The sequence below is a fragment of the Crocodylus porosus genome, unplaced genomic scaffold (assembly GCF_001723895.1).
Source record: "Crocodylus porosus isolate Cpor-Errol unplaced genomic scaffold, CroPor_comp1, whole genome shotgun sequence".
NCBI lineage: Eukaryota > Metazoa > Chordata > Crocodylia > Crocodylidae > Crocodylus > Crocodylus porosus.
The window spans coordinates 10528337-10540984 of NW_017728931.1; the positions used below are offsets into that span (position 1 = coordinate 10528337).

At 40.9% G+C, this 12648-nt stretch overlaps 1 protein-coding gene across 3 annotated transcripts in view; it reads left to right on the top strand.

Annotated features, from left to right (window-relative positions):
- Positions 1-12648, top strand: part of CUNH12orf4 (chromosome unknown C12orf4 homolog) — a 28669-nt gene that overhangs the window by 3843 nt on the left and 12178 nt on the right. For 2 of the 3 annotated variants that reach the window (XM_019544201.1, XM_019544200.1), the window contains exons 4-9: positions 342-523; positions 3130-3229; positions 3339-3460; positions 5374-5480; positions 5851-6048; positions 9950-10078. In XM_019544201.1, coding sequence (XP_019399746.1) covers positions 342-523; positions 3130-3229; positions 3339-3460; positions 5374-5480; positions 5851-6048; positions 9950-10078 — 838 coding nt within the window. The remainder of the gene's footprint in view (positions 1-341; positions 524-3129; positions 3230-3338; positions 3461-5373; positions 5481-5850; positions 6049-9949; positions 10079-12648) is intronic. The other variant, XM_019544199.1, reaches the window with a different exon arrangement.

Below are 12648 nucleotides of genomic sequence, written 5' to 3' on the forward strand. Positions count from 1 at the left end.
TGATCAGTTGGGATTCTGGCTGTAGAGCTCAATTTTGGAAATTGTTCAGGTAGATTTCTTCCCCGCCCCCGCAGTATTTCCAAGGATAGGAAACCAGTTCAGCTTTCTTTTAAACTGTGTATAAGGTATTGAATTAAATCAGGTTGTCAATTTAACTCTTATTCTAGAGAGTGAGGAACTCCTTTTTACAGTTGCCAGCTGAAGGTACAGACTAAGAGAATAAACATGATAGAAATTAGGGTGTAGGGAGAAGGCAAGTATCAGGGAAGAGAGCACAAGCTTGGTTCTTTGAACTTCCTTAAAAATGTCTTACCATATTTTAAAATACTCTGCCTTTTTAGACAACTTTGGAACATGCAAATCCTGAAGAGCCCAGTTGGGATGAAGATTTTGCAGACGTTTACCATGATTTGATACATTCTCCTGCTTCTGAAACTCTGTTAAACCTGGAACACAATTACTTTGTTAGTATTTCAGAATTAATAAGTGAAAGAGATGTGGAACTGAAGAAGTTACGAGAGAGGTATTTCTTAAATGTCTTATTAAGCATGGCTTTTTACAAATCCTGTTATGCTCTCTTAGGCCTTATATTTCAGGCTCTTTCTTGGCATTCCATGTTAGAAAGAAGAATACAGGGATGTTACATGATGTAATTTTTATATTTTATTTAGAGTCTAAGTGTAAACACAAAGACTGTTGAATTACAAATACTAAGGTCACTTGGTAACATCAATATGTTCATGCACATACATTTATAAGAATCCAAATAAATGTTAATAATACTGTATTGCACTGAATGTGCTTGTACAAAATTTTCTGCACCTTTTAATATTTCTCAAAAAGGGAAATCAACAATTCTTTCAGACCAGGAGAAGGGGAGAGAACCTGAATTCCAGCTAGTGATTTTTAACTCCAAAGGCATGTTTTGGAACCTTAGATTTTTAGGAAGCTATAGAAGTTCAACAAGCTGCCAACGTAGCCTTTAGCCACTAGGGGAGGCTTTCATTTCACAGTGGGAATAAAATGTTTGAGGAGAAACATTGAGAACATATTCTAAATACTTAAAACATTTTTATGTAAGTGTGTAGCTTAATTATATAAATACCAAAGTGTCCCAGTTACATGTGTTCTCTTAAGCATGAGAAATCTTCTCAACATCAACTTTGTATGTTTTAGAAATAGTATAAAATAAGTACAGAATATACAAAGCATGCAAACTTCTGTTGGTCTTTCTCAGAGTCCTTCCAAACTAAAACCACTTTATTCATGATAGCTGTGGAGACGCAGAATTGCAGGGCCCTTGGCACGGCTTTATGAGCACTCTTGGTGCTCGGGCCAGGTGCCAGATGATTGGAAGGTAGCCAATGTGGTCCCCATCTTTAAAAAAGGGAGGAGGGAGGACCCGGGCAACTATAGGCCCGTCAGTCTTACCTCAGTCCTAGGGAAACTCTTTGAGAAGATCATCAAGGAGCACATCTGCAATGGGCCAGCTTCAGGGCAACCAGCGCGGTTTCATTAGGGGCAGGTCATGTCAGACCAACCTGATTGCCTTTTATGATTAGGTCACAAAAGCATTGGATGCAGGTGTCGCCCTGGACGTAGTCTTTCTGGACTTCAGCAAGGCCTTTGACACCGTCTCCCACCCCATCCTCATTAAAAAATTGGGTGACTGTGGTATTGATGCTTACACAGTCAGATTGCAGATTGGCTGAAGGGTCGTACTCAGAGGGTGGTGGTGGACAGGTCATATTTAACCTGGGGAGAAGTGGGCAGCGGAGTTCCCCAGGGCTTGGTCCTTGGGCCTGCACTGTTCAATTTCTTTATCAGCGATTTGGACGATGGGGTGAAAAGCAACCTGTTTAAATTTGCTGATGATACCAAAATTTGGGGTGAGGTGAGCATTCTAGTAGGGAGGGAAAGACTGCAGCAAGACCTGGATAGGTTACAGGGGTGGGCTAACAAAAACAGGATGCATTTCAATACTGACAAGTGCAGGGTGCTGCACTTGGGCAGTAGTGACTAGCAGCACACTTATAAGATGGGGAAACTCCCTTCTTGAGAGCACGGACGCAGAAAGGGATCTTGGAGTCATTATTGACTCCAAGGTGAACACGAGCTGACAATGCGAGGTCATGGTTGGCAGGGCTAACCGGACCTTGTCGTGCATCTCAACGTTTGAATGTTACTTAAGTTGGAAGTTAATCTAATTGGAAAGGGAATTGATGATGTCAGTTTTAGTTTCTGGTGACCATATGCCCATATCAAAAGGGAACTGGAAGCCCCCCAAAAGATGGAAGGAACCAAATGGATAAAGAAACAGAACTATCTTACCTTGCCAGATGTTCCTTCAAGTTAGGATTAGGATCCCTCAACTTCTGTTTTTCCCTTTTATAAAATGATACTAGCTAATTGCCTGTCAAGAATGACAGATTTCGGGGAGTATTTTACATGCCCCCCCTTCATTCCCACACTCACCCTTTTGGGCCGGCCATGTAAAGACTCCCTCTGCCTCACAGCGGAGCATCCCCCCACCTCCCGTCCCATCCCCGCTTTGCTCCCTGCTGGCTATTGTTGGGGCTGGGCAGTGGGGGGGGGAGATACTACCACCATGATCCTCCCCTCTTCCTTCCTTTCCTGCCTCCTAGCTCTGACCAACAACTGCCACCATGACCCCCACTCTTCGTCTCCCCCCTATCAGCTGTTGTTGGGGCAGGGGGGCCCTTTCTGCTCCCATCCTCTCCCTGCCTGTCGCCTCCCCTTCCTTGCTGGCTGTTCTAGGGGACAGTGGAAATGGGCGGTGTGGGGTGCTGCCACTGTGAACCCCTCCTTTGCCCTGAGGCATGGGGCAGCACCACTGCTTGGGCAGCTGGGACATGTTCCGCTACCACAACTTCCCTGGCAGTGGCTCAAACTTGGACCCGTGCAGCCTGGGCCTGTGCAGCCAATTGCTGCCTGCCCTCTCAGCAGTGCATGCGCAATTGGCCAAAAGCATTACAGATGGACAGACTAAGCCTTTTATTATATTAGAATTAAGCTTGTATTGAAACTTGTCTGGTTCATGAAAACGTTGACGACACTTTAAGCAGTCAGCACTGACTAACAGTAATTGTGCTCTGATTTTTGTTTTAGACAAGGTGCTGAAATGGATAAAGTGATGCAGGAACTAGGAAAAACACTAACAGATCAAGATGTGAATGAACTAGCAGCTCAGCATTTTGAATGTCAGCAGGTAAATTTTAAATACAGTGACTTGGCGGGGGGTGGGGGAAGAACATACGAACAGTTTTTGATTTAAAAACCAAAATAAATTAATTGGTTGGGATGATGTCTGCTTTTAGGACTTGGAAAATAAGTGGACCAGTGAACTCAAACAATCGACAGCTATCCAAAAGCAGGAGTATCAGGAATGGGTGATAAAACTTTATCAAGATCTAAAGAATCCCAACAACAGCTCCATCAGGTACTTAATTCCTGTCTTCACTTTTTGTGGGTTAAATTTAATTTTTAGTAATAAAATATTTTAATAGTAGCCATTTCAAATGCATGGGGAGTCTCAATCTTGCGGCTTAGACCTGCTGGAAAATAAACACTTCCGCTTAACAAAGATTGGTGATTCTGTTAGCCCTTTTCCACATTTTATTTAAAGAAAGAGAAAAGAAAAATATTCCAAGGCTTTAAATTGGATCTTCTTAACTTGCATCCCCCTATTTGACCTACTTTAAATGTGTATCCATCTTCAGCATTCCAGAATGAGATCACTTTGTGGAGGGCAGCATTGCACAATGTGACAGATGTAATAAAAAGTACTGCAGTGGTTTGCAGTAAATGAATATCATATCATCCTTGGGTGATGTCACCCGATAACTGGACAGTTTTTTGGTTTCTGTTTTGTGACAGTCTGTGCAAAATCAGATAGAACACCAGGTTAGATTTAAGGCCTGTAGTAGGGGAAAATTCTTGCTTGTCTGTCTTCTATAAGGTGCCTCCTCCCTAGTATCTGGTGTTCTTGCTGCTGTTTTTTAATTGCTTTCTCAAGCCATGATCTAAAAGGGGAAAACTTAGTTGTGTGTGGAGGTTAGGGTAGGGAGTAGCAAAGAACCAGCCTGCCGTGCACAGCATCTTTTCAGAGGTGGATGGCTAACAGCATGAGGTGGACATGTGAAATGTGATGTGGGTGACTTGCCTGTGGTATTTCATACTTGGTGAAATAACAAGGCAATAAAAGGGAGGAGGGTGAGTGAGCGAGTGGGTGGAAGAGGTAAGGGAGAGGAAAGAGGATGAAAACTGACATGCTTTCAGTAAGTCCTTCTTCCAAAGACTATACATTAATTGTAGAGGTTATTGCAAAATACATTTTGAGAGTACCTCTACAGCATCAGATAATATTCCTGTAAACGTGTTCTGGAAATACCAGCTCAGCCTTGTTTTCCAATTTATCTAAAAAAAATTACTTTATTTATTTTTTTTAAATTGTTTGACCTCTGTTCTGTAGTTCAAGTTCTAACTTGAACTACATACTTGCATACTTCTGTAGACTCAGGTTCTAACTCCAGTCCCAGACTAAGAGGGTGTAAATGTAGTCCGTGTAATAATTAATGAAGCCATAGTTAATTTCTTGCTGAGTGAATAGGCCAGGTCATGCTTCTCAGCCTCGCAACTCATGCATTCATTTTTTTTACAACAGTAAAACTCCACAGACTTAGTGGAGTCTCCTCTGATTTACCATGGTAGGAAATGAGAAAATTGGGACCCAGAAAAGGAAACAAACAATAACAACAACTCTAGGGGCTAAGAACAGGTTTTATGTGACCTTAATTTTGTGTGCTCAGCTTGAAAAGATGAATCAAGAGGTCTCAATTTATATAATCTGGTTTAGCCACACAGTTGTTTTGACTGACTTCAACTGAGAATCTGGCCTCTTGTGCCCAGTTCTCAGTCTTGAAGGCTGAGAGTGTCAGAAAACAATGTAAAAAGAGTTTCACCTTTTAAAATATCAAGCTGTTTACATAAAGCACCTCTCTCATCAGTAGGTCTCAAAGTCCTTTACAAAGGAGTTCAGTCTTGTGAGTCTCCTGTTTTTATAGTAGAAATGATTACTTCTGCTTATCTTGGAATGGGCATCACATGCTGGGATTTGAAGCCTTCTCTAGGTTGTATTATTGTAGGTTGTACAGCTAGGCTGTAAGACTGGCTTAGTTGTGCATATTTCAGTGCAGCCTTCTCATTTCCATAAATTAGCTAGGCAAACTCTTCCTGTGACTCCTCTCCTGCTCTTCCCAAAACATTGATAACTTCTCCCCCTCCCCACAGTGTCTCTAAGATGGCGGGCATCTTAGCTTGAGCTTTTTGACTTATTTATGTATGCCTTTTTAGTGATGAAATTAAGGTTCAGCCCAGCCAGTTGAGAGAATCTGAAGAAGGAAATGGAAGAATCTATGAAGAGCAGAGACAATTAGAAGAGAGTTTTACAATTCATTTGGGTAAGTATAGTCACTTGATCTCTTAGACCAAGTATGCAATGAATGCTGAAATACTGAACAGAATTTTGATGTTGGTGCTTATTTTCCCCTTTTGTCTCTTTAAAGCCACATACAACATTTAAAAGGCAGAATCATCTGTGGTGTCGCACCTAATTTAAGTCTTGTAAAAATGTTCCTGTTGATATAACATCTTGAACTTGATAGATGCTAAAAGGGGAAAAAAAGAACTATTTTTTTTCCTCTTTCTCCATTCTAGGTCCTTATCACATGCACAGATCATGCTTTGAGCATGTATTGATAGCTCTAAGTAACCTAGTGTGTACGTGAAGTTGCATGTATTTAAGTTTTCTGGGTCTACTTTTTCACACAGGGGCCCAGTTGAAGACCATGCATAACCTGAGACTATTGAGAGCTGATATGCTAGACTTCTGTAAACATAAGCGTAATCATCGAAGTGGAGTAAAACTTCACAGGCTGCAAACTGCAATGTCTCTCTATTCCACTTCTCTTTGTGGTCTGGTTCTGTTGGTGGACAACCGCATCAGTTCATACAGTGGTATCAAAAGAGGTAAGCCATCTCGCTGGGTCCATCATGGAAACAAATACCAAAGTTACTCTCTTGAAAATCTTTACTTCCTTGACCTTTCTGAGGGGAAAAAAATCTTGGTACAAACCATCCAGTCTGCCATCTGGACAGGTAATCTTGTAGTGGCATTTGAGGGGATTTTTGTTTCTGCACTCCAGAATCTATGAAAAACTCCTGAATGTCTGGATCCCTCTCACTTGCCTTCAGTGTTAAATGTTCAGTTTTAAAAACCAATCCCAGAATCTTGATTCAGAGGCAGTTCAGCAGGTTAGGTGTCTACTCTATAAATAATACCTATCTGTCTTCAAATATATTTTCAGTGTTGTTAGTTCAGGAAAACGAAGTGATTTATGAAGTATGTAATGATAACCCAAATGTTTGCTAGAGCCTCCCAAATGGATATGGGAATAATAGTTCTCCAGAGCAGAAAATAAAAGCAAACGTAAGACAAAGCCTTTTGTAGAGGGTAACAAAACTGGAGTAAAAAAATGAAGACCAGAAGAGATGAGTGATAAAGTATAGATGATTGTGGCAGAAAATGTAGCTCAAGCTTGTTAAGATATGTGGTGCTCCTTCCTGCTTTGTAAATGCACAGTTGAGTTCAGGTGAGGTGTTTTGAGGTTGGCAGCCCTTGTCAGCAGGCTCATGCCAGCTTTGATTTTTGTATCTTGGAGCAGCAACGTGCTCTTGGTGGAAAGCCTGGAACTTAACTGTGATATGATAAACAGTTTACTAGCAAAGATTGAGGCTGAAGTGAAACCTAAGACTCTAAATTAATTGGAAAATGAAATTAATTAAAAAGTAATACCCCTGATTTTAAAAAAACGATGACAATCTTACATTCCATTTGAAGTCAGTGTGAGCTCTATATGATCTCCACTCCTGAAAAACAGGCAGATAATGGTTGTGAGCACGCTCCTAAATAGCTAACGTTTATATAAATACCATGCCCGCAATGGCTAACCAACTGATTTATTTTATTTGCCTTCGTTCCAGTCTTGGCCACACAGCCCTTCTCTCTGAACCACATTACAGACCTCTCCCAGCTTCCGCCTGACATTTAGTACAAAAATGTTTACATTTCAAGTGTGTGTTTTTTGGCCAGAACAACTGTTGTTGAGTCTCCTGTTCCTGCCATCCAGCTGATCATTTTCTTTTAAAATGTTTCCAATAAGGAGGTAGCACAAAGGACTTCTTTTCAAAGGGCATATGGGTGCAATGAGACTTGAAGCAAGAGGAGGGAAATAGAGTAGGAGCAAAAGTTACAGCACACTGTCCGGGGTGCTTTAGGTCCTAAAAGTAGATTTCAGACTTGCAGTAACTTATTTTCTTTTTTTTTTTTTTAGTTCTCTTTCATAGAACAGAGACAAAAGTGCCTGTCTTAACACCTAGACAAAATTTAACAATAATTTAAAAGACCTATTAAACAAAGCCAGATCTTGCAGCCATTCCCACAATGTAGAAAATCATTGTACTAATTTTTGGAGCCAAAAGGGGCAGGGGGAAGAGGGGGAGACATCCTTTAAATCTACTACTTAAGCAACAGGCTTCTTTCTGAAAGACTCTAAAAGAGAAACTGGAACATGCCCTGAAGCTCAACAAAGTATGTGAATGATGAATTGTCGGTTCAAAATTGGGCTTTGATCTAAGTGGAAAAAGCATGGTCTTCCTTAGTTTGGAGTTTGCATTGGCCAGCATGGTGGCTCACTTACTGCAGTTGGGGGTCTTTTGGGACTGCTGGAATAAAATAAAAATAAAAATTTGATCCATATCTAGTGGCTCCATACTTTGCACCCAAGAATGAGAAATGTTAACTTTTAATTCTGACTAAAATAGTTTCTGTTTTAGGGCAAACTCTCTCCTTTATTCCAAGACTTCTCCTTTTTTCTTTTTCTTCTGTTTTGGCTTAGAGATGTCTTGTATAGGCTGAGTGGCAAAAGTTTAAAATAGTGTTTTATAACAGAAATTTTAAAGAAGTATCTTTGCATCTTAACGTTTGAAAACTCTGGCTGTACCAAACTGGCTTCATTTCTTCCAATTTATCAGGAGTTTAGCACCCTTTTTATGGGATCCCTAGGCTACTCCAAAAACAAGTGCTTGGATTTGGTGGATGAACAGTGAAAAGCCATGAAAGTAATAACTACTTCAGGGATCCTTGCTAATGGCGTGCTCTTTCTTCCATTGACTTGCATAGAGACCTAACCTCTGGGTAGGGAACCTGGAAAACCAGCTGCAGAAAACATACTTGTTGCTATTGTAATATATTGGCTGTTGACATTGTGATGTCCTGGGTATGACGCATGAACTGCATCGGCCTGATGGCAACAGGATGGGGCTACTTGTGCCCCCCCCAAACCCTCCTATACAATACTACAACGTTGCAACCTCCAGAGCAAGGCAAGTATAGGGCACTTCAAAACTGTAGTCCCCGCTGCCTTGAGGATACTCCTTGGTTGGAGAAAATCTAAGGGACCCTGGCAGAAAAATGCCCTTGCTGAGGTGTTTGGCAGTCGGCAGCAGTTCTCATCCAGCGCTCTTTGGCAGAAGCTACAGTCATCGAGGCGCTGAACATCTGGGCTTTGGCTTTTGGATTCTGTCTCAGTAGTCTAAAAGGTGTGTGATAGGTCTTGGGCAGCCTCTGCTCCTCCATACTCTTGCCTGGGTGTACATGTCAGAGGTCTTGGTGTGATGGTCACAGGACTTTATACAAGCAAATTCATCAGGCACCTGACTTGCGTATACACCATGATCCAGAGGATTGATAGTTGCCTATTTTTATGTGATATCAAACTCATAGCAGCTTGCCTACTGGGAGGCCCTTTGGAAGTGGCATTCTCATTTAGCTGTAAAATTTTTGTTTTGTTTTGTTTTTGTTTTTTCACTAGTAGTCATCATGGCGGTGATTTGTTAACTAGTGTTTGGAGAACTCCCCCTAAAATGTCTCTGATAGATACCACTGAAAGATTTATAGGCCCATATTTGAATGCTTACAGAATAAAAGGAAAACAAATTTGTGCAGGTCTGTGTTTTGGTTCTGACATAATTTCTCAAGTTTACCTGGTATACAACAGCATTATTGAAAATTCCCTTTCTAAATGAGGGGTTCATTTAAAAATGTTTTAGTTCTGTCTTTAAAGTGCTTGGGATTTTAAGGGAAAGACAGTAAATACCATGTTTAGTCAAATCTATGATGATGTGTTTTTCCCCAGTCAGCATGGGGGGGGAGGGGAGGAGGTGTGTACAAAGCAGGGTGGGGGATAGGTAGCTGGTACAGCTTTGACTCTGGCACTGAGCCTGAGTTAGGACCAGAGTCCTAACCCACTAATGCCCCCACTGTCAAGTACAGCTAGGCACAGAGCACCTGGAACGCTTCCCCCTGCCCAACCAGCCAGCAGTGCCAACCATCTGTGTGGCCTGGCAAGGGCTGTGCTTCCATATGCTGTGGCCTGGGGAACAAACGGAGCCAAAGCAGTGTCTGACAGTGAGTGGCGGGGGGGGGAAGGGAGACAGAGTTTAGGGTGAGTGGGGGGTGCAGGTGGCAGGGCAGGAAGGCTACAGGGGGAAGAAGTGTGGGGAGCAGAGGGCAAGGGGGTCTCTTGACCCCTACCGCCCACTGCAGCCATTGCTTTACTTGCTGTAGCAGTGGGGGGCTGGGGCATGAATTCAGTACCTGGAAAAATTGCATCAAACTTCTTGTACATTTTTTCCATGTATAGTATCTAATTATTGGGGGGTCATCTTAAATTGAGGATCATGTTGGATTCAAGTAAATAGGGTATGTGTGCTATTCTTGGTGGCTCTGTTAAATCAGTAGTACAAAATGTATATTGCATTCACAGATACAAATCTACAAGTTGTGTGCTAAACTTTTATTTCCTTCTAGATTTTGCAACAGTTTGCCAAGAGTGCACAGACTTCCATTTTCCTGGGATTCAAAAACAACTTGAAATTGTCCAGAAGGTTGTTTTTTCTGCTAGAGCACAGCGTAGCAGTAAGTCAAAAAGGCATCCGGGTCAGTGGCAACTTGTTTCTCTTGAACAAAAACAGTTCTGAAAAGGATTCTGTGGGTGTGGGCAAGTTGCTTTTACTCTCTCTCTTCCTTAGTTTCCCATATATCTAAAGTAGCGAACTCCCTGGTGTAAAACATTTTGGGGACTCGGGGGGGAACAATGCAGTTTTAAACTCAAGGTGGCCCTTTTCCTTCCATATCACTTTCAGCTGGTTGAATGTTTTTTATATGCAGTAAAAGAAGATACAAAGCTCAGAAAACACAAACTTTTAGAGGTAGCTGTGGTGTCCAGTACTCTCACATTTTGCTTCCTAGCAATAATTCAGCTGGTTCTCCTCTTAACTTATCTCCAAAGATCCAAACTGGACTGAAAAATATTCACCTCTTCCTGATACAGTCTGTGAAGTTGTATGAAAGGAACAAGATCCAAAATGACCAACTTGCTCTATTTATGTCGAAGGCAAAGAGTCTTCTTGGTAGGAGAGTAAACAGATCTCATTGAATAAACATGTTTTAGAGGCCTTGTTCCTCATATGTAGATAGTAAGCTCTGCCAGGGTGCTAACTTTTATCTGTCCCTCTGTTAAGGTACAGAGTCCACTTAGTGTGAACTCCAGGGAAAAAACTGCTTTTCAAGCTACCAATGAGCAGAGGCCAAAGATTCAAATATATGCCTTTTAGTATAGTGAGCTCAGTCAAGTATACGCTTTTATACTTGTGCACATGTGTCCTATAACGAGCATCAGGGGTCAAATTAGATCAAGCCTACTATGAAAAGCTAATCCACCTGATCCTCTCTGTAGCCAGGGTCAGTTTTTAAAAGAAAAGATAGTGGCACTTTTCCAAGCTCTATCCCAAAAGAAGCTGCCTTCTTGACATATGATAGATTGGGCAGATGATCAGAATATAATTCTGTCCTTTGGGTTGTTTGGGCTGCATTCTCCCTTTGTGGTGGTCATGCATATTTACAGGTTCTAGTGCAGACCCCCCACTTCTAATTTGAAAGCAGAAACTAAGTGGTGGTGTCTCCATATTCAGAGTGAGATGTTGCTTGACCTTGTAGTGTACCAGCGTCAAAATTTAGTGTTTACTGAAGTAAATTTGGGAAATTTGCCCTCAGAGCTGTTCTATCCTATGTATGGACTCGGGCAAGCAGTGCTGTATAAATTTAGCCTCTGTTCATGTTTTATCTGAAGCCAAAACAGACTGATTTATTTATTTATTTATTTATTTATTTATTTATTTATTTTTAAAATAATCGTGGAATTCTAAAGCGTATGAATATGCCAACCCCCTATATTCCTGGGCCCCCTTCTCCTTCCCTCTGCCCCTCTCCCCCACTTGAACATCATTAGCAATAAGGTTTAATTGTGATTTGACCTGCCTCTGTCTTTAAAGTGTTAGAAATTATAATGGGGAATAAGAGTTGCAAATACTTTACTTCTAGCAACAGGGTACTGAAGTGAAAAATTATCAGTAACTGATAATGGGGTGTGTAGATCTTTTACAAGTGTATTTACAAATGGTAGGAAGTTTTCTGGCTACATGCCTTTGAGGACACTAATCTTACATTAGGGAGATATTTTCTTTTCTCATGAAGAACTGCTTATGTGGTTTAAATGAATCAGTAACACAAATAGGCACATAAATCTATAGTGGAATAAACTTACTATGGTATTGTGTATTGTAATAGAATGGTCTCATTAAAAACATCTGTCAGTTTTTCCTTACTCTTGGTTTTATTTGTTATAATTTTGTTTGCAATATTAGGAAATAACAGCAATTTAATGTAAAAAGTTGATTGTCTACCTCATTTTGTATCTCACTCTTAAACTATTTTCTATAGCTTTTTTCTGTTGAGTGGCAAACTGTCAGTTGGTCACCAGAAACACTCTAGTTCACTGTTTTTCCCCTGGAAATAAAGTCTTATTAGAAATGCATGGAAAGCTTAAGAGCTAAAGAGGTGAGAGAACTGGTAGTAAGAGTCTAGGGCAAGGCTATACAACAAATTTTAATGAGGTCTACTTGCATGGTGCACTCTTGATGGACTGCAGAAAGTAGGGGGAGGCATGCACAGATTGGTGAATCACTATTCAGTAAGGGCACACGACTCGCTGTTTTATTTTCCAATTTTTTGGCTCAATAAAACACTTTTTTTTAAAAAAAATTATGGGATTGCCCTAGCAAGTTGCATGTCAGCTGTAGGTTGTGCACCCCACAATAGGGTAACTATGAAAGGTCCCAATGCAGTATTTATCAAGAACTTCCCGATTATTCAAATACAAGATCTCTCATTTTCAGGTCTGTCTGTTCTGGGAGATGAGGAGGAGTGAAGAATATTGAGTTATCTGGTTTTTGTATTTATTTTATCTTGAATGTGATGGTTAAGGTCAAAGTTGATTTATTTACATTCAAGACCAGATTCAATGTCCACTGAACTCAATAAAGACCACTTTTGATTTCAGTGCAGTTTGGATCGGCTCTTAAGTTGTTAGAATACGGCACACGTGAAACTATTGCAGCTTTTCAGCTTGGTAACGCGGTAATATTAAGGCAGTCCATATACAGTATATT